This window comes from Pleurodeles waltl, chromosome 4_2, assembly GCF_031143425.1.
Source record: "Pleurodeles waltl isolate 20211129_DDA chromosome 4_2, aPleWal1.hap1.20221129, whole genome shotgun sequence".
Taxonomy (NCBI): domain Eukaryota; kingdom Metazoa; phylum Chordata; class Amphibia; order Caudata; family Salamandridae; genus Pleurodeles; species Pleurodeles waltl.
Window position 1 is genome coordinate 750412594 of NC_090443.1, and position 20658 is coordinate 750433251.

General features: G+C 42.2%; 1 protein-coding gene across 5 annotated transcripts in view; it reads right to left on the reverse strand.

Annotated features, from left to right (window-relative positions):
* NTNG1 (netrin G1) overlaps window positions 1-20658 on the reverse strand; it is a 671288-nt gene that overhangs the window by 382641 nt on the left and 267989 nt on the right. For all 5 annotated transcript variants that reach the window (XM_069232411.1, XM_069232410.1, XM_069232409.1 and 2 more), the window contains exon 3: window positions 838-1478. In XM_069232411.1, the coding sequence (XP_069088512.1) occupies window positions 838-1478 (641 nt within the window). The remainder of the gene's footprint in view (window positions 1-837; window positions 1479-20658) is intronic.

Here is a 20658-nt window from a genome sequence, read left to right on the forward strand (position 1 = left end):
CCTTACTTATGATCAAGAACGTGCAATAGGAATAGCCAAAACGTTCTGTTATCAAGTCCTCTACTTCTCCCAATAAAGGCCACTAAATTGACTCACACTCTTCCCACAACCCACAACAAAAACAGTGATCTCTTTCTTGAAGATGGCAAGTATATGCTGATGCAATTGCCCTTCTCTTGCTATGTGTGCTTCACTCCATGCATAAGTTCAGTCACAGTCTCACCATGATGTACTTGGAGCACCACTCCAGCCGTGATGCACATCACCAAGTCTCTTCCCACATATGCCACACTGTGAAGTCACATTTCCACCAGCCATGCATAGTGAATCCAGGTGCCTTTAGTTGGGTCAAAGGAAGCATACCAGGACCTCGTCATGGGGTGATGCACAATACAATTATCCAACGATCAAACATGTGCTTAACTACTTAGTGGGACGATATGACAGGAGTATGCAGAAATGGCTGGGGTGAGAGGTGAACCCATTATGCTAATTTGCCTGTTTTTAATCATCCTTCAGAGCATTGTGCATCTTTGATAAGAAAGGAAAGCGATATGGGAAAGCCACACCTGTGCTACAAGGTCTCTTAAATGAACAAAAGCATTTAAAAGTATTAAATAGTTTGAATGTGCTTAGTGTTGCATTTAGTGACAGCCATGTTTTATCCAGAGACTAAATAATATACTATTGTTAGAGTTCACTGAAACAAAGCAATATTAACACAGAGCTTAAAGGAAAACCAGAAGCTAGTGCGCTATTTTAGTGCCTCCTCTATGTACTGCAAAGTGTATGAGACATTGTTAAAAATAAATTGTGATTAAAAACATGCATTCTTACCTTCCATGGATCTTTATATCTGATATTGCATAAAAGTAGCGTGCAAGGTTCTGCTCATCTACAAACGTGGCTCCTGTGGCCGGCCTCAAAAGTCTGATTCTCAGGTCTGTGACAGTGAAGAAATCTCTAAGGTTTTTCGTTGTGTCCAACTGACTATAAAGGGAGGCCATGTTGTGAAGGCGGGGACCAGCAAAAATGGCAAATCTGTCTTTTATCTCAAAGGAGAGGGTCTTAGCATGGGCTGCGTATCCAGTCGAGTACTCTTCTGTGCAAATTATCTCCAGCACGGTGAGGTGAGTTAAATCCTTCACTGATTTGGGTTCCATGCGAAAAGCATCTAGGCAATCTGCAGCATAAAATTGATAGGGCTCCCATGTTCGGCCGTAGTTAAGCGATTTCTCCAGGATCATTTTTTCTGGACGGCCAGATTCAAATGTGATCGCAATGTTGTCTGTCAGCTCAATCGTTTTGTTCCACGACAAAGTAATGTTAACTTGAAGGGGCCTAGGATAGTCCTTCCAAGTGATGGACTGCCAAAATGTGGATGGATTTCTTCCTTCAAAGTCGAACATTAAGTCTGTTGGATGAGCCAGCTCAGGAGTGCTTGCATCACATTCATTGTTGCACATGTATGGGTTACCCTGTGAAAGTAAAAATAAGCAAATTAGGCTACACACATCAATCTGAGAAAAACATCTGACCTACTTGAATTCACCAATATTACAAAACGCTAACAAAGAACCAATAAGCAGGCACCCTTTCACTTCTTACACTGCCTACAATAATTGAACAGTTTTCTGAAACATACAATACATTATTATTTTTATGGCTTTAGAAACTGCTGTCTTCTAATGGGTTCTACTCCCTATAATCTATATTCAGTGCATCTTCAAGCATATCGAACTAGATAATCCATCGATTCCTTAATGTTTTATGACTTGTCCTGAAAATGTAAAAGGAATATTTTGAGACGGGGACATAAGACAAAATAGGATATTTTCTACCAAAAGAACTAAGGCAAACTACATTCACTATATGGCATGTCTCGTTAAATTATGTATGCCAATTGATTAATAAATGATTGGACAACTCATTAGGGCTTTGGAATGCTGATTATGTGTTTAGGCAGAAGGGGTGATGGAGCAGTTATTTAGAGTCTTGGTATTCCTTTCCATATGCATATATTTTGAAGGGAGTGCTTTTCTGAACAATTAGAAGAACTGAAAATGTTATACAGAGCAGTGGAAATTGTTATATTTTTCATACAAAAATGTCAAATAGTAACATACTATTTTGTAATGGCATGAACAATACAAGATCCATGTAGACGAATAGATGAAGAACACTTAATTACAATAAGAAGGTCTGCCACAAATAGTATTTAATCATTTTAGATCTTCGAGTGGTTGTATGTCAGAATATATATTGTGTCGTCTGACAAATCTTCATGAAATGTTTGCAGCTAGTTTGCCACTCACTTCAGCTGCTGTCTTGAAAGTTTCCAGGTGATTTATCAAGCAGGGGCTGAGCTAAAGGGCAGGTCCCAAAATGCTTTTTCCACATGCAGTTTCCATACGGATATGTAGACACAATTGCAGCCTGAACCACTGAACAGATGTACACCAAATTTGGCAGAAAGGTAGCTCTTGTTTGAGAAAGTGCCCTTTTTGTTATTTTGCATAAATCCATTCAGTAATTTCAGGGAAATTTAAATATAACAAATGTAGGGACGGCGATCCTCTGCAATCCCTGTGCTAATATTTATTTGGCTGCCAACACTTCAACCAGGGTCAATAGGATTTTTTTGTAATTTTTCCCATGAAACTGCAAAGGATCTGCGGATACCAAGAAAAAAAAAATAAGCATGGTCTCCCGCAATTGTTTTAGTTTGTAGCCCCCAGGAGGGCCAGATCCCAGGGACATGCAAATGAATAAGGTGTTGGGGGGCAGTGTATGCAGCCCCCGTCCTCAGGCTTTAAAATGCCCCGGAGATAACCACCTCCCTGGGGCTTTATTTATAAATTAGAGGGGGGCCACATGGACCCCCCTCCTAAGGCTCATAAGGGCCCCAGGGACCATCACCTCCCCAGGGTTTCATTGAAAAATTGGGGGGGGGGAGCACGTGGACCTACAACGTGGGCTACAACTATCAAATAAAGAGAAGAGGGTACCCCCTCCCAGGCCATATTCAGCCCCAGAGACCACCATCTCCCCGGGGATGGTCCTATGCAAAGGAAAGAAGGGGGGGTTGTGGCTTCCCTGCTGGAGTCATTAATGGCCCTGGGGATTGCCACCCCACAGGGCTGTCTCCCTCAGTCCTGAGGTGCCCGCCCATGGAACAAAGTAGTTTGCTGTCACGTGGCGGGAGCTATGACTACTCCTGCCAAGCAAGAGCCAACTCTGAGTCTACTCCCAGCGGGTGGGAGCAAGAAAACTGCTCCTGCTCACTTTGAGCAGACTTTTCATCTGTTTTCCTGCTTGCCGTCAAGCGTAGATGCTCATTTCACAACCATAAAGTACAATTCATCCTAACTTCTTGCTCTTGGCCAAGGCAAAGCAAAAGTATTTTGTCTGCAGTTCCACCTTGAAAAGATTTCGGAAATCCTTGGTCGAGGTGAGTATATTGTTGCTCTTTCTGAGCGCAATATCATCTGTAGTGACTGTCACAAGTGTTTTTTTTTCATGTCATCTCCTCTTGAGAACAGAGCATGTTGGTCTCCCTTTTACCTACTATGAGTATGCAAATGCACAAAAAGACCCAGAAATCCTGTCCATTTGGCCGAAGGCCCTTCATGGCACGAGGTTGGATTCCAGGCCCTGTGGCCAACCCCTGCTGTGCATGGCCAAAGGCTGTCAGGGGTGAGGGTTGGATTACTGTGAGGTAGTTTAATATTACTCAACATTTTAAGAAACCTTAGAAATTCACTGAAAAAAACAAAGGTTACAGGGATATTAGAGTTGGAAAATAGAATTTAAAAAAACCTTAGAAATTAACTGAAAAAAATCAAAGATTTCAGGGATGTTATATTTAGATTATGAATTTATACGCACAAAACCACAGAAATGCAGCAGTCATAGTTAGAGTTATTTCAAGTAACTATAGCTCGTGCCCCAAGGTAACTACAACTTATGCCCTCCCCATGCACTGTTACTTACCTTACATATCACATCAGTAATGACATTTTCTATGACAAGATTCATAATATAACGGCAAAATTTCCAATCAATTAGTGCTGATAGAACTGTTATGGAGGGGGCACGAGTCCACACAAGGATCCATGCATTCAGACCCCAATTAAAAAAACACATACAACCACTCACAGACCCACACAACTACTAACGCATACACCCACTTAAACACTCACAGAACCACACACATATCAACACAGCCAATCATACACCCACTCACAGACTGACAAAATCAATTAAAAGTACTGAACCCCGTGAGTAAATGCATGCAAACTCCCTTTCAAATTGAACAAGTGCAAGTACTTAGTACATGTGAGTGCCGACTCAATTAAAACACCAGGGCCACGTAAATAAGTATGCACAAACTTTACCTCATGCAGTGAGGGGAGGTATGATTCTGTATCGTGCTGTTATACAGTGAACCACACATTTGTACAGGCAATTCTCATTATGACCCAAGCGCTGAGAAAATCTGCCTGGTTTCTATTCAAAACAAAACTCTCATATCCGCGGCTCAAATTAACTCATAATAATACTAAAACTGTACTCATTATTTAATGATACTAATCCATCACTAATTCTTGTTGGGTTCCAGAGTAGCGTGCTACTCATCGAAAAGCGCTTCGACGCCTCGTCAGGGGTAGTAAGCGCTATATAAATACGATTACAATACAATACAATACATGGGAGTTTGAAGGAACAGTTTAAAGCTGATGAACAATGTATGTTGTTTCAAGAAGATTGACTCAGGAAAAGAGTTTCACTTAAACTGCACCGTGTGTGCTTAATAATCAAGTCACAAAAGCACAGAAGGCATGACCACCTGACAAATGCTTTAGCAGCAATGATTGCTCTTACCAACCTGCAGCAGTCAAGCAGGGAGAATTTCTTTTTCACTCGAGCACATTCCTCAAGAGCAGAGTTCATTAAAAAGTCAGTTTTAGGGCAAGTGCTTTATAACCCACAATGCCTCTACGGGCCTGAGATAGGAAACGATACCCGCAGAGCTGAGGCCACGTATCCCCTGCCTCGAATTTATCAGCCTTTAAATGTGTTCCTGTATAGTAATGTCTTCCCTTAAAACGTTTACCACAAATCATTAGAAACAGACGCTCTGGGGCTCTGATCCAGACATCTGCCTCCTATTAGCTACAGGTCTGGGAAGGACTTCGGGAAAAGGCACCGCGCCACCAGGCGCTGTCTCCAGTTTATCAGGAGGGGATAATCCTGCTCGATGAGGCGGGAGGTGGAACAAGCCCGCCTGGAAGTCTGCCCAGTTAACTGGAGACCTCAACTATTTTGAGGAAGTGAAAACAAACCCCACAGCCAGTGGAAAGCGTTTACAGTTGCTCGTCCTCTGTGGCAAGGTTAAAGCAAATGATGGAAGAGCTGCCGGGCCACTTCTAGTCCCAGGATGCAGAGACGTTTTATTTTTCAGGCTTCTTCTGTGTGGCAAAGGCAGCTTTATCCGGCAGTCCGGACGGGGACAGAAAACACGCCCGGGCACCAAAATAAAAGTGGCCCCCACCGGTGAACCAAACAGCTAAAAAATTGCTCCATGTTTGTAACTGAGGGCAGATTTGAACTTGTATATGTGTTTTCAGTGGCGGCCGGCAGCTTTAGGAGGGAGGGTGGCGGGCAGGATACACACACACACTCATTCTTTCACACACAGACACGCACATACGCACATCCATTAACAACACTCATACCATTCAAACATGCACGCACGCACCAAACATTCAATTTAAAACATCACACACACACACACACACACTTACCTTCAGCCTCGAGGTCCCAGGAGGGTTGGGACTGCTGCCTATGAGGGAAGGCCGCAGTCCCAGCCTCGTCACAGAGTGGGATGGGGTCAGTGAGACTGCTGACCCCACCCCACTCTGTGACGAAGTGTCACTGATTGACATTCGCCCTGGGCACTTCTGGGCTTAAACCTGAAGCACCCAGGGAGAGTATCAGTTGGTGACGCTTTCCTCGTCACCCAGGGGAGGGCCTCCAGGCACCTTTGCTGAGCCGAGGAGGTCACGCCCATAGGAGCTGTGACCTCTTCAGCCCAGCAAAGTTCAGCTCAGGCAGCCAGTAGTGTGTGCAAATCGCTCATGTCTACTCCTGGCTGCCTGAGCTGAACCTGGAAAGTGTCTGTCAGGCTGACCTTTGTTCAGCCTGACAGACACTATTCATGAGGGACAAAAGGTGGGGGGGCGTGGCCCCTCTGCCCTAAAGGACGGGCCGCCACTGTGTGTTTTGCAAGGCAGTAGTAACTGGACGCATGTGTGCTTGCTGCAGGCAATGTTCGTGGCAATAGCAGGGATAGCATAGTAAAAACTGGCCCACCATACAATAAAACAGGCCCCCAGTCTGCCAAAAAACTGGCTCACATGCTGACATGTAAGACTAGTCCATCAGGCACTGCATAATTGCCCTGTAGGCCAGTCCACCCAACGCTGATTGCTTGGTACATGCAAACAAGGCAAAGGCCACGTGGCACAAGCATGAACTGTATCTGAACTGAAACTCACTATATTGTTGCAATTCATGCTATGCATATGATGCATAACTATTGCACGTATTAACGTTAGGCAAATGGCCTGCCCCTGATGCAGAATAAACTATCAAATTCCCAAACTGCCTTGTTGGGAATACACCGAAGGTAACCCGTGCAATTAAGATCCTGGCTTCTTTTTAAATACATGTCATGCTGCCTCCCTGTGCGAGCTCCTTGGGGCTCTAGCTGCAGAGCTTAAGCTGCAGTAATGAGTTCCCGCCTCAGCCTCGAGGAAGTGTGTGTGCCGTTTGTGGGATGACAATGCTTTGTGCTTACTAGCCCCAGAGGAAACATCCTACGGTAACCTCAATTTGATGGAACAAAACTCAGAGAAATGCAACTGGGAGCAAACCGGCTGTAAAAAAAAAAAAAACTATGTGTAGATTTAAAGTCTTTATGTGTTTCTCAGTCCTTGTTGGTTCAGTAGTGAAAAATCAGTTTTTAAGGTGACCGATTCAGCCCGTACTAATAAATGCAATTTGTTAAAAGTTATAAATACATATTCTGATAGAGTGGTCAATGGCATGTTATAGCAATACTGCCAGTAAATCCATACATCCACCCTGCAAAATGCCCAAGAGCAGGTATGCCACCTTCCTAGACAAGCCAAGGAAGCATGCACTTATGCTCGCAGCAATCCTTTGAATCATTCATATGAAATACCACTGGATCCTAACACAGTGATCTCAGTGTAAGATTAAATTATCAGTATTTATTATGGACAATGTCACCTCACAAAACAGTGCAGACACCATAATGAGGCAATGGCACAATGGAGTAACTATGGTAATAATAACCTGTTTATATCCAGCTCTTCATACTGCAACTTGTCCATTTCACATCACTGTAAATAACAGGTGTTATTATTATTCAGTGTAATGGTACTGAGTGTATCAACCCCAGACGTTTGACAGGTTGTGCTGGCAATGCAAATCATTTAAATATATCAACTGGGGAATCACACCGGCTTAGATAGAGTACATACTTTGCTGAGGTATTTTACTAGCTTTAGCTCCCCTGCAAAATGTGTTGAGGTCCCCCTCATATTCCTACTGCCAATAGTATAACTGCTCAACCATAAGTGTATAAAGCTATAAAACTCTCCAGTTTAATGATTGTGTAGTTTTGCATTGAGATTTATGTTTAGGACCCCTGAATGTTAATGACTGTAGGAGTCAAAGCTGTTGAAATAGGCTGATGCCCTGGAACAGGACAGCCAACTTCAGATGTGTGGCCACCTTAAACCTCACTGGATCCATGGGGAATAAAACCCCAAAGAGGAAATCTGACACCAATGAGTGGACACTATCTCAGAGGACCTGTATTTGGTTTTGATTAAGTGGCGTAACTATTGTGTATGTTTAAATTGTGGCGTGGAATTCACCAGTCAAGCAAGAGGTTGATGAGCAAGGTGAGGATGTAGCCTAGAACTGGAAGGTTGAGATCGACAATGTCAGTGAGGAGGAGGGATTTATAGAATGTTAGGTCTTTTACAATCTTCTGGAATTGTAAAAGGGCGATCCTCTACAATAATACTTTATACAATGCATTCAATGCATGGACATCGCCAAGAGGTTAGGTAAGTATGACATTTGGTCTGATGGAGTCAACTAAGTACCAGAGGAGTGGATTGCTAGGCAGAGGTCAATATGGTTAGCCTGAGCATATGCAGTGGTGTACAATAATTAACCAGGGTTGTGGATATTGCTGTACATAGTCTCATGCAGTAAATCATTGGTCTGTAGGTTGATGTAGTTTGGTGTGATTTGTTACAGAGTTAACTCCTGGGTATGCATATAGCTTTCAGATGTTTCTTTGCTAAACCATGAGGGTGCAGGATATGATGCTTATGTTAGTAAATGATGCTGTGGGGGAGTATATTAATGAGCATGTGTTCCTACCATAAGCCCTTGGTTTCCATATAAGACCTCAGTTGGTTAAATTATGTGCATAGTTTTGGACCGGAGTTTGATATTCTTATTTAACTATGCATTGTTGTTTTAGCGCCTGAAAAATAATGGTTCTGCAAGGGAAATAGTTTCTCTAAGGGTAACTATATTTTCCATGTATAGAAATAAAGTATATTCATGTAAGTGAAAATGGGTCCTACCCATTCAAGTGCAAAATAATTCAGTAAGTAGTGTTTTGATATATATAAATGTTATACATGTATTTCAGACTACATGCATAACATTTATACATTGTTGGAAAACTATGACCAGCAAAAACGTACAGGAATTCTGCCAGGTATCCTTCGAGGATACCCTAAAAGTAAAAAATGTGCACCTACTGTACAAATAATAGTACTGGAGCAAATTACAAAATGTGTCCCTGTGCTTTTACAAATCCAGTACAGTATTTCAACCCATGTACAAAGCAAGTGTTCCTTTCAGGAATTAAACATGTATGGATATTGTGGCCATTTGGTTTAATAAGACAATCCAGTTCTTCACAATTGAGACAAAAGCTACAAGACTACAAGAGCAACTCTTGAACCCATGGGAACCTGGTTATAAAATTACACTTAGACAACAGTAGTTCTCATTGGTATCATCTAAAGAAAAGAATAATCATTTAAGCACCAGATGTGTAGAATGGTATTATTTTGCTTTTGTACTAAGAACCGAGTTTTTGCATTGCTGTGTTTCTTACTGTTTTCTGTAAACCCACATCTTTGTGACTGGGGTGAATGTTTGCAGTGTTCACCATTCTGTCCATCATCTGTTCTTTTTGCTTTTGTGGCCCTAAGTGGGAATGGTATGCCCAGACGTCAGTTCCATGATCACTGAGCCACTGGATTCAAGCTAGCCTGGCTGAGGAAGGGTGATACCCTGAAACCGGTCCCAGGATGTTTGTTTCTGGTCCAGGGAGGACCTGGCTTGGCAATTCGGACTGGACTGTTCCCATGAGAAACAGAGTCAAGAATGGTTTGCATACAGCTGGGTCCAAACTGGGGTGGCATGGTGGGCAAAAAAGCAATGGAATAAACCCAGATCTTTGTGACTGGGGTTGAATGTTTGCATTATTCAGCATTCCATCTATCATCTGTTCTTTTTGCTTTTGTCACCCTAGGTGGGAAGGGTATGCCCAGACTTGGGTCCAGTGCTCACTGCACCACTAGTCTTAAGCTAGCCTGGCTGATGATGGGTGACACCCTGAAACTTGTCCCAGAATGCTTGTTTCTGGTCCCGGAAGGACCTGCATTGGCAGTTTGGGCTGGACTGTTCCATGGGGAACAGGGTCAAGACTGATTTTCATCTGGCTGGGTCCAAACAGGGGTGGTATGGTGGGCAAAAAACACAATGGACTAAACCCCGATCTTTGTGACTGGGGGTAAATGTTTGCATTGTTCATCATTACGTCCATCATCTGTTCTTTTTGCATTTGTTGCCCTAAGTGGGAAGGTTATGCCCAAGCGTGGTCCCATGCTCACTGCGCCACTAGGTTTAAGCTAGCCTGGCTGATAAAGGGTGATACCCTGAAACCGGTCCCAGGGTGCTTGTTTCTGGTCCAGAGAGGACCTGGGCTGGACTGTTCCCATGGGTGAGACTTTATGACTGGGGGTGTATGTTTGCATTGTTCAGCATTCTGTCCATCATCTGTTCTTTTTGCTACTGTATTCTGTACATCACTTTTAAGAAGGTTTCATTTCAGCACCTCTGGGGATTATAACATATATAACCTGAATACACATACCTCTTTTGAGATGGCACTGGCTATCACAGACTTCAAATGCAAGGACTGCACATTATGGCTGTATGAATCTTGGCTCTTGGCTTCATGCACTTCCACCCCGGTATGAAAATCAGAAACTCAAGAGGCATATTCTTTTGAGACTAGTATTGCTAATGTCAAGGTTTTGAAAATTACATGTTCTGGTGACTTCAAAACGGGTATAGGAATGCCAAAACTGGTGGGAAACACAGGTTGGGTCTCTCAAATTGCTTTGCAGAAAAGACACACATCAATGGCATTGATATAAACATAGTGTAAGGCACAGGACCTCAAATTATGCTGATACCTTTATTTATAGATTATCCCACACCCAATTGATCAGCAACTGGTGCAGCAGTGAAATGCACATGCTCTGGCAGGAAAGAAACTCGGATGAAAAAAAAAACTTTCCTGTCATCAAAATGTTTCCTATTTCCAGAGGTAGTATTTTCCATTCAAAACCATGTGTGAGTTTATCATGGTTTTACATCCCATGATATCTGGATGAGACTGTCAACTAATCCTGTGTCAGGCAGGACATCTTCAGCGAGATGAGTGTTTCATCCAAGAGCAGTTTGTGTAATTTTTCGGCCCACGTATAGTATGTGAAAAAACATAATTACAAGCCCATCATACAAGGTACTGTTACAAAAAAAGCCAGGACTGATTGAAGGGTAATCTTTTGACATGGTTCGGCTGCCAGTACTGGCCTGCTCAGAAGGACAGTGCTATCTCTAGGAAAACACCAGGAGGATAGGGGTAAGTGGATCTAGGAAAGAGGGCAAATTGTAATTGTAATTGTAATAGTATTTATATTGCGCGTACTACCCCTGACGAGGCGTCGAAGAGCTTTTCGGCGAGTAGCACGCTACTCCGGAACCCAACAAGAATTAGTGATGGATTAGTATTGGGAAATATGAGTACAGTTTTAGTATTATTATGAGTTCATTTGAGCCGAGGATATGAGAGTTTGTTAGTTAGATTGACTGGGGTAATAGAGGGGTGGAGGAGGAAAGAAATCCAGAAGTGTTAATTGGGAGTATATCCCTCATTTATTCATCCCAAAGGCTTGGGATGAGTAAAGGGGGATGGCGGAGGGAAGAGTCTGTAGCAGGGTGAGATAAATGAGGGCAAATTTAGTAGGGTTGTTTGGGAGGTCATGGTAGTAGAGTGAGGTTTGGTGAGTTAGATGTGGAAGCGGAGGGAAGAGCTTAGGCAGAGTTATTTAAGAGATAAAAGTAGTAGAATGGATTTGGGATGGGTCAGAGTGGGAATGGAGGATAGATTGATAGAGACATGACATATGATGATGGGTAGATAAGTGTTATAAGATGAGAGCAGGGATTCATAGATATCTAGTGTAACAACCCACCCAGGAGCCATGCAATGGCCCACAAACATGCATGCCAAGCACAGAAGAACATATATATATATATATATATATATATATATATATATATATATATATATACAGGGAGTGCAGAATTATTAGGCAAGTTGTATTTTTGAGGATTAATTTTATTATTGAACAACAACCATGTTCTCAATGAACCCAAAAAACTCATTAATATCAAAGCTGAATATTTTTGGAAGTAGTTTTTAGTTTGTTTTTAGTTTTAGCTATGTTAGGGGGATATCTGTGTGTGCAGGTGACTATTACTGTGCATAATTATTAGGCAACTTAACAAAAAAAAATATATACCCATTTCAATTATTTATTATTACCAGTGAAACCAATATAACATCTCAACATTCACAAATATACATTTCTGACATTCAAAAACAAAACAAAAACAAATCAGTGACCAATATAGCCACCTTTCTTTGCAAGGACACTCAAAAGCCTGCCATCCATGGATTCTGTCAGTGTTTTGATCTGTTCACCATCAACATTGCGTGCAGCAGCAACCACAGCCTCCCAGACACTGTTCAGAGAGGTGTACTGTTTTCCCTCCTTGTAAATCTCACATTTGATGATGGACCACAGGTTCTCAATGGGGTTCAGATCAGGTGAACAAGGAGGCCATGTCATTAGATTTCCTTCTTTTATACCCTTTCTTGCCAGCCACGCTGTGGAGTACTTGGACGCGTGTGATGGAGCATTGTCCTGCATGAAAACCATGTTTTTCTTGAAGGATGCAGACTTCTTCCTGTACCACTGCTTGAAGAAGGTGTCTTCCAGGAACTGGCAGTAGGATTGGGAGTTGAGCTTGACTCCATCCTCAACCCGAAAAGGCCCCACAAGCTCATCTTTGATGATACCAGCCCAAACCAGTACTCCACCTCCACCTTGCTGGCGTCTGAGTCGGACTGGAGCTCTCTGCCCTTTACCAATCCAGCCACGGGCCCATCCATCTGGCCCATCAAGACTCACTCTCATTTCATCAGTCCATAAAACCTTAGAAAAATCAGTCTTGAGATATTTCTTGGCCCAGTCTTGACGTTTCAGCTTGTGTGTCTTGTTCAGTGGTGGTCGTCTTTCAGCCTTTCTTACCTTGGCCATGTCTCTGAGTATTGCACACCTTGTGCTTTTGGGCACTCCAGTGATGTTGCAGCTCTGAAATATGGCCAAACTGGTGGCAAGTGGCATCGTGGCAGCTGCACGCTTGACTTTTCTCAGTTCATGGGCAGTTATTTTGCGCCTTGGTTTTTCCACACGCTTCTTGCGACCCTGTTGACTATTTTGAATGAAACGCTTGATTGTTCGATGATCACGCTTCAGAAGCTTTGCAATTTTATGAGTGCTGCATCCCTCTGCAAGATATCTCACTATTTTTGACTTTTCTGAGCCTGTCAAGTCCTTCTTTTGACCCATTTTGCCAAAGGAAAGGAAGTTGCCTAATAATTATGCACACCTGATATAGGGTGTTGATGTCATTAGACCACACCCCTTCTCATTACAGAGATGCACATCACCTAATATGCTTAATTGGTAGTAGGCTTTCGAGCCTATACAGCTTGGAGTAAGACAACATGCATAAAGAGGATGATGTGGTCAAAATACTAATTTGCCTAATAATTCTGCACTCCCTGTATATATATATATACACACACACATACACACAAACATACATACACACATGAATACACACACATATGCACACATATATGTACATACAATACATAATTAGAACCATGGGTAAATATACTTAGTCAAACAGGTTTAAAGAGTGTGTGTGTATTTTATTGTCATGACATAGTAGTGATAGATATTTTCTAAAGAACTATACATAACTAGAAATAGACACATAATCAGAACAAATATTTAGCAACATAGGCATATGCAGTCCATAGTTGTTTGAATATGGTGGTGGCTCTTATAGTTGGAGGTAATGAATTCCATAGTTTGGCTGCTTGAATGGAGAAGGATGTACCACCTAAAGTCTTTTTCTTGTATGGTGGTGTTCTAAGGCAGGGTGCCAATCTCGAGCGGAGGTTTCTTTGTTGGATGTATTTGGTTATTTTGTTTCTGATCAAAAGCGGTCCTGTTCCATGTATAGCTTTGTGGGTGATACAAAACAGCTTGAAAGTGCATCTTCTGGCAATGCTGTGGTGTTTAGCAGTTCATGGGAGAATTGCCTGAAGCAGCTAAAGCAGGTATTGATCAGCACACAGGCAGCAAAACTGACCAGGTCAAAGAAGTGGCAGGTGGGATAGTCCCTTGTAGTCTACTATGAGTATCAGGTGGGTAATAGGAAGACACACCCGTTGAATGGCAAGATTAAGTCTGTGTTGGAGTGGGAAGTGCCCACCATCCAAACACAAGTGAAAGCCTTTTTATAGCTCACCTGTTCAACAGAAGCTTTGTAGCTAAGTATGGGACTATTCCTGTTCCAGTGACATCGAAGACGCAGCCCAAGAAAATTATTTGAACTGAGCACTGTCAAAAATCTTCTGAAGAGAACACTGTGCAATGCAAGTGTGCTGAAGGTTCCTGACTACAGTCGAACCTTCATAGTACAGACAGATACCTCGAACAAGCACTTGCTCAACTAGATAAGAAGGGTAGAGTGTCTGGTGCCTTTATTAGTGGTAGGTCACTTACCAGAGACGAGAGCTGGGTGGCAGCTGAGAAGACATTCTTTGTCACAGAGTGAGCTTTGAGAAGGTTCCAGGTGTATCTATTTGGTACTAACTTTGTGCTACAGAAAGGCACAAACTACAAAAGGATATGTATCCCAAGTTGTGAGATGTAACAGCTTGAATTTATTTAGGTCCTTTCTGCGTACTTCCAACAAAACATGACATATAAGTGAGTTTTGATAGACCATCTTTCACATTGGGTAGGAGTAAAGAGTGTGTGTCACCCACAAACACAGAAGTCATTAAGATTCTGCAGGGAGATTTTATAAAAGAATGGGGTCTAGGAAACTATTATAGATAATGTGATTCAGTTTACCTTGATCACCAAGTCTGAGTTTCTAAATCCCTCTGTGTTACTCATCTCAAAATGTCTTTGTACGCATTGCAAAGCAACAAAATGGCTGAAACATTCAATCTGATTCTGGTTGATTGTGTCCAAAGCACATACAGGGGAGTGTTTTAGAGGGGGAAGAGGAAACTGTGGTGAACCTATCGGACTACCATGTGAATTCATGAAAGGAAGGGGAGTGCTGTGGCGATTAAATTCTCTTTTGTTGGTTTCAAGAAATGAGCGTTGAAACATTTGTGGAGTGTAGCTAGGTACAATGTGAGTGATGTTTACCACAGGACGAGAAAGAAATGTTATGAATGGGCACAGATTTGGTGCATGGAAGGCTGGAGATGTGGCAAGAGTTAAAAAGCCTCTTTTACATAGGAAAGATGTATCTAAGTTTTGGGAGCTTGTGTGTGTGATGGAAGTGAACTGCATTAATGTGAGACTAGAGAATGGCCAGTGGTATCACGTTGAAAGCCTTGCCCAAAGTAAAGACATGTCACAAGATGTCAAACAGTTTTTGCTATGTCCTGTAGGCTCCCTCCACATAGTGATTTTTACTCTATGTGCTGTCGCAGCTGTCTTTGTTCAGCAACTGACTCAGTTAGATTCATGTATTTGGTGTCTTTGGGGAACATTCCCTGATAATTTCACTGTAGAGTTGAAAATGTAACTTTTTGACATTCTGTTTGTGTGTAATTTGTTTTGGGATTGTGCTTTTTTTTTTTTAAAGGAGTGGAGATGTTCGATGACTAACAGAAATTCTGTGAGGATTTTGCACCACGGAAGTCCATGCAGTCAGCACCCTGAAAGTTCCAACTGACCAGTTGGGCGACTGGAAGATGAGTATGCTCCAAATCCGCCCTTCTGTTTACTAACTTTATTTAGAGCCTCATTTCAAGAGCCGAGTGAATATAAAATTCTGCGTAAGTGTGTTTGTGTCTGATTCTAACTCACTGGTTTGACACAAAATACACCCAGTCACTGTTTTCGGCATGGGAATTGTCATCAAGTAATGTGCGAATGAAAGTATGTACACATAAGCGTGCACAAGGTTGAAAACTGCGTGGTAAAACCAGATGCTAAAGACGTTGTCACATTTTATCCCAAATTGCACGTGGGAAAACTTCTACTTGAGCGCAACAAACAGCCTAATAAACATGCAATGATCGAATTTCACAAAAAATTCTATGCACCTGATTTTTCCATGCAAGTCAAAAGGAAGCTATTAAATGGCTAAACAGAAAAATATTTGAGTCTGACTTAGATTTTGGCAGCTGTAGGATATTCGCCTAAAAAGTAGCAGATGCAGGACATTCGCCAAAAAGTAGTAGGCGCGCGCAGCATTGACACTATTTGTAGGAAATCCTGCACTGGCCAAACTTTTGGAGTCAGGCCCCTGGCATGAATCAGCCACTCCAGACAAGAGTGCGCAGCACAATCAACCTTCTCCTCAAGAGGTTCCATAAGGCCATATAAGGACACTTTGTGGTGAGATGGCGAGAATTAAATCCGACCAGTGTGCGCTCAAAGACGAAAACAATATTTTTGATACACATGCCGGAGAGGAGAGTTTTTGAAAGTGGACAGATTAATGTACTGTCACAGTGCACTACATGGAAGAGACCGGGAAAGCGACCAGAGCGAAGGACTCGTCCTTCACCTGGAGCAGCTCGAGGTAGTAATTTCAGCAGCAAAACACTTTATTGAAATCAATACAATCGCCAGCCATTCCAAATTAGAGCCTTCACCAAATGAGCGCGCGCAGTGTAAATCAATGAGGCCGTGCTCTTTTATTTCATAGTGCTGAGCGGCCTGTTAGGAGAGGCATGCTTTAACGACCGTTGCAATTACTGAGGCGCTTGGAAAAAATTAAGAATCACGGCGCGAGCCAGTTTAGCCACAGACTTTTCACGCTGGTTAGGATAGAAGCTCATGACATGGCTGTAACCAAGACGCCTTCAGTTTTTGATGATAATAATCAGGAACGAATTTCCCAGCTGCAAATAAAGAATGCCCGATTCACAAATCATTTTGCTTACCTAATAGTACTGATTCGCAGTTTAGTTTTTGGGTAGAATTTTCCAAGGGCAAAGTGCATTTGTGAATGCAGACGTTTCGCGCGCGTGCTAGAGTCTCTGCCTTTGTAAACTTACAGAACATAGGGCCGTATTTATAGGCCCCTAGCGCCATAGGAGCATCACTTTTTGTGACGTTCCTGTGGCGCTAAGCACAGCGGTATATTTACAAGGTGGCGTTAAGCTTAACATAACCCTGTAAATACGACCCCTTCCCATGCAGCACTGTGCGTGAAAGGGTTGTGCAATGGGTGTTGCTGTGGGTGTGCCACAGCAACACCCATTGCATTTTGACACTGCCTCAGATTTATGAAATTTTTATTAAGATTTATGAAACCTGAGACAGCGTAACGCCACCCCCATGGATAGCGTTAGCAGGGTGCAACGAGGGTGCAACGAGGAGGGTGCAACGAGGAGGGTGCAACTTTTATTACTCCTTGTTTTTTGCTTGTGCTATGCGTGCTGCAATCTGCTGCATGCACAGAAAAAGAAAAATGGCAGAAATTATTGTTTATGTGCGGGAAATTATTGTTTATGTGTTTCCGGCACATAAACAATCATTTGAAAATGGGACTTTGGCACTTCTGTGTGTGCTGCATTGTGCCAAAGCGCCATTAGTGATTGTTTATGGGCAGGAACGAACACCTTCCTACACATAAACTATCACACTCCTCAACACAGACATCCTTACACGATGGTGTAAGGATGCCTGCGTTGGTGCTGGCAGCTAAATGTTGTGCCAGCACAAGGGAAAACGCAGGGGTGCACCATATTCCCTTAAATACAGCGTATCCCTGCTTTTCTAAAGTGATGCAGCGCAGCGCTGGCAATTTTGACACAGCACCACGCTGCGCCACTTTTCTTTAAATCTGGCCCATACCTCGTAGGGTCATTGTGAAAGTTATTGAATGTCTACAAACTTTTAAGGTTGTGGGAATTCACCACAATTTACTAGAAGTTTGCCATCCTGCAAACTCACACAAATTGACCAGACGTGACTGCATTTCCATGGCAGAGAAGGAAAGGCAACACCTGAAACTTAATGCTTCTGCAAAAGGCATAGTTTCTTTAAGGGTAAATATTTTTTCCATGTATATAAACAAAACCTATATTTTTGTAAATGAAAATTTGCCCTACCCTTTCAAGTGCAAAACATTTAATTAGGTGGTATTTTGAGATATATAAATGTTATACATGTAGTCCCTACTATATGCATAACATTTATACATTGCTGGAAACCTATGGGCAGAAAAAACTTACTAACACAACAAGATGATGGACAGTGCTGAAACTTTCCAGACACTCACCCTTAGTCACAGACCTGTGTTAAATCCGTTGTTCTTTTGCTCACCATGCCACCCCGATTTGGACCCAGCCTATGCAAATCAATTTTGCCCCTGCCCCCCATGGGAATAGTAAAGATGAACTGCCAGGCAAGGTCCTTCTGGGACCAGTTTCAGAGTATTACCCCTCATCAGCTAGACTATCTTGAATCCATTGGCACAGTGAGCAAGAGACCCATGTCTGGGCGTACCCTAGCCACTAAGGGTTAACATGCAGCACATCAAGATAATAGAGGGAGTGCTGACACTTTTGAGACACTCACCCCAGTCACAGATCTGGATTGAATCCATTGTTCTTTTGCTCACCATTCCACCCCAGTCTGGACCCAGCCATATTCAAATCAGTCTTTACCCTGCTTACCATGGGAACAGTCCATTTCAAACTACCAGGCCAGGTCCTCCCTGGACCAGAAACAAGCATCCTGGGACCACTTTCTGGGTATGACCCTGCATTAGCCAGGCTAGCTAGAAACAACTTACTGCACTACTGGCAGGTATCTTTGAAGTATACCATAAAAGTTAGAAATTTGCTCCTAGTGTACAAGTAATAGTACTGGAACAAATGACCAAATGTGTCCCTGTGCACTTACAAATCCGGTACAGTATGTCAACACATGTGCAAAGTAAGTGTTCCTTTTAGAAGTCAAACACTTATGGATATTGTGACTGCTTGGTTTCCTAAGACAATCCACTTCTCCCAAATTGAGACAAAAACATACAAGCTACAAGAGCAACTCTTGAACTCATGGAAACCTGGTTATAAAATCACACTTAGGCAACAGTGGCTCTCATTGGTATCATTTGAAGAAGAGAATAACCAATTAAGAGGTGATGTAACCTCATGAAATAAATGCAATATTAAAAATGAATGGAGCACATCAAAACACCATAGTCATGAATTCAAATAAACTTTTATCTTTGGAATGGTCTACAAAAATCATACAAATCATACAAATAAAACAGTGCAATGAGCTCCCAGTTACAAAGACAAAATAACATGAGTACAAACAGGTACAGTTAAAAATGAAGACTAGCTAGTGACTTGGTAACAACCAACTTCACAGAATTCATGAGTTTTGTGGTGGATAAAATTTCGACAAACTCAAGATTGTTTGTTATCCTTCTCATCAACAGGATCTAAAGATAAAAGTATATTTACATTCATAATTACGGCAATGTGATGTGCTCCATTATCTTTTCATGCTGCATTTATTGCATGAGGTTACGTAACCTCTTGATTGATTATTCCCCAATTGAGACATCAGGCCGAACGACTTCATGATCAGACTGTCATTGAGTGTGACATCTAGTCCTCTCTGTGGGGAGAGAGGATATGATAACGTGGCCGTCCCAGGCTGCTGGTGCTCTGGGTTGACGGATCTTTCTTATAATTATCTGATGGGATTCGTTTTATGGGGCAGTGCAAACGTTTGCTGGCAGGGGTGGGTAAGACATCCCTGGTGGACCAGAGGATATATATGTCATTTCATTTCCACTTGATTAAGTCAGCTTACGCATGCTCTGGACATGTTGAAAGTGAAACCATGTCAGGGTAAAAATGTTGCTGATATGATCATGCATTAAAAACCTGTATTCCTCACAATAGAGTATAATAACTAATCTTCATAGACTTTAATCCACCTGAAGAAATTTCTCCATAGATGTATAATTCAATTGACAATACAATTTAAATAATGTGTTAAAATTAAGGCCAACTACACATAAAAAGCATTCTGAAGTAAATAAATTATAGTTTTGGGCCACGTGTACTAAATCATTTAGTGATCACAAATACTGTGATTCGCAAAACTACTGGGTTTGATACTGCAAATTAGTGTTGGCCCATCTAGTAAACCTCTTTTGCAAGTCAGAAAAGCCTTTACTATTTACAAAATGAGTTTTGCAAATCACTGAAAATCACAATTGGAAGAGGGCATGAAAGGGGATTCTACTCCGAACTGCAATTCACAATGGTATGTTTAACTTTTCTGCAACAAGCGATGGAAAAGTTATTGACACCTCAAATGGGTTGGTAAGCTATTTGCAAAGGGGATGGTGGCTGCACCTGACAGCTTCCTCTTTAGTAATCATGTTGGGAAGCCTCAAGGGCACTGTACAATGGTCCACCAGACCACTGCATACCTCCCATGCATCCTTATGTTTTCCAGAAGCAGCACCATTCCTTTTAAAATGACTTGGCCTGCTTTAACCCAAAATAAATGGTCCCTGCAAGGAAAACCAAATTGAAAGAATGATGGTTTCTGTCTCTTGCAGATCACCATGCCTGCCTCCACAGTCATTAGTAGGGGTGTCAAATTGTGACCTGTCAACTTAATATTTATTAGACAGGTTGTGGTGCCACCCCCTGCAAATGTGCAATTTGAAATGTGACCTATTAGTATATAGGGGGATTTGCACTTTGCATAAACATGCGTAAACCAGGTTGGTGTGAAAATAGCACTTCCTGGTTTTTGAATGGGCTTTAGTATATGGGGAACATTTTCTTTCAAAGCTACGGGG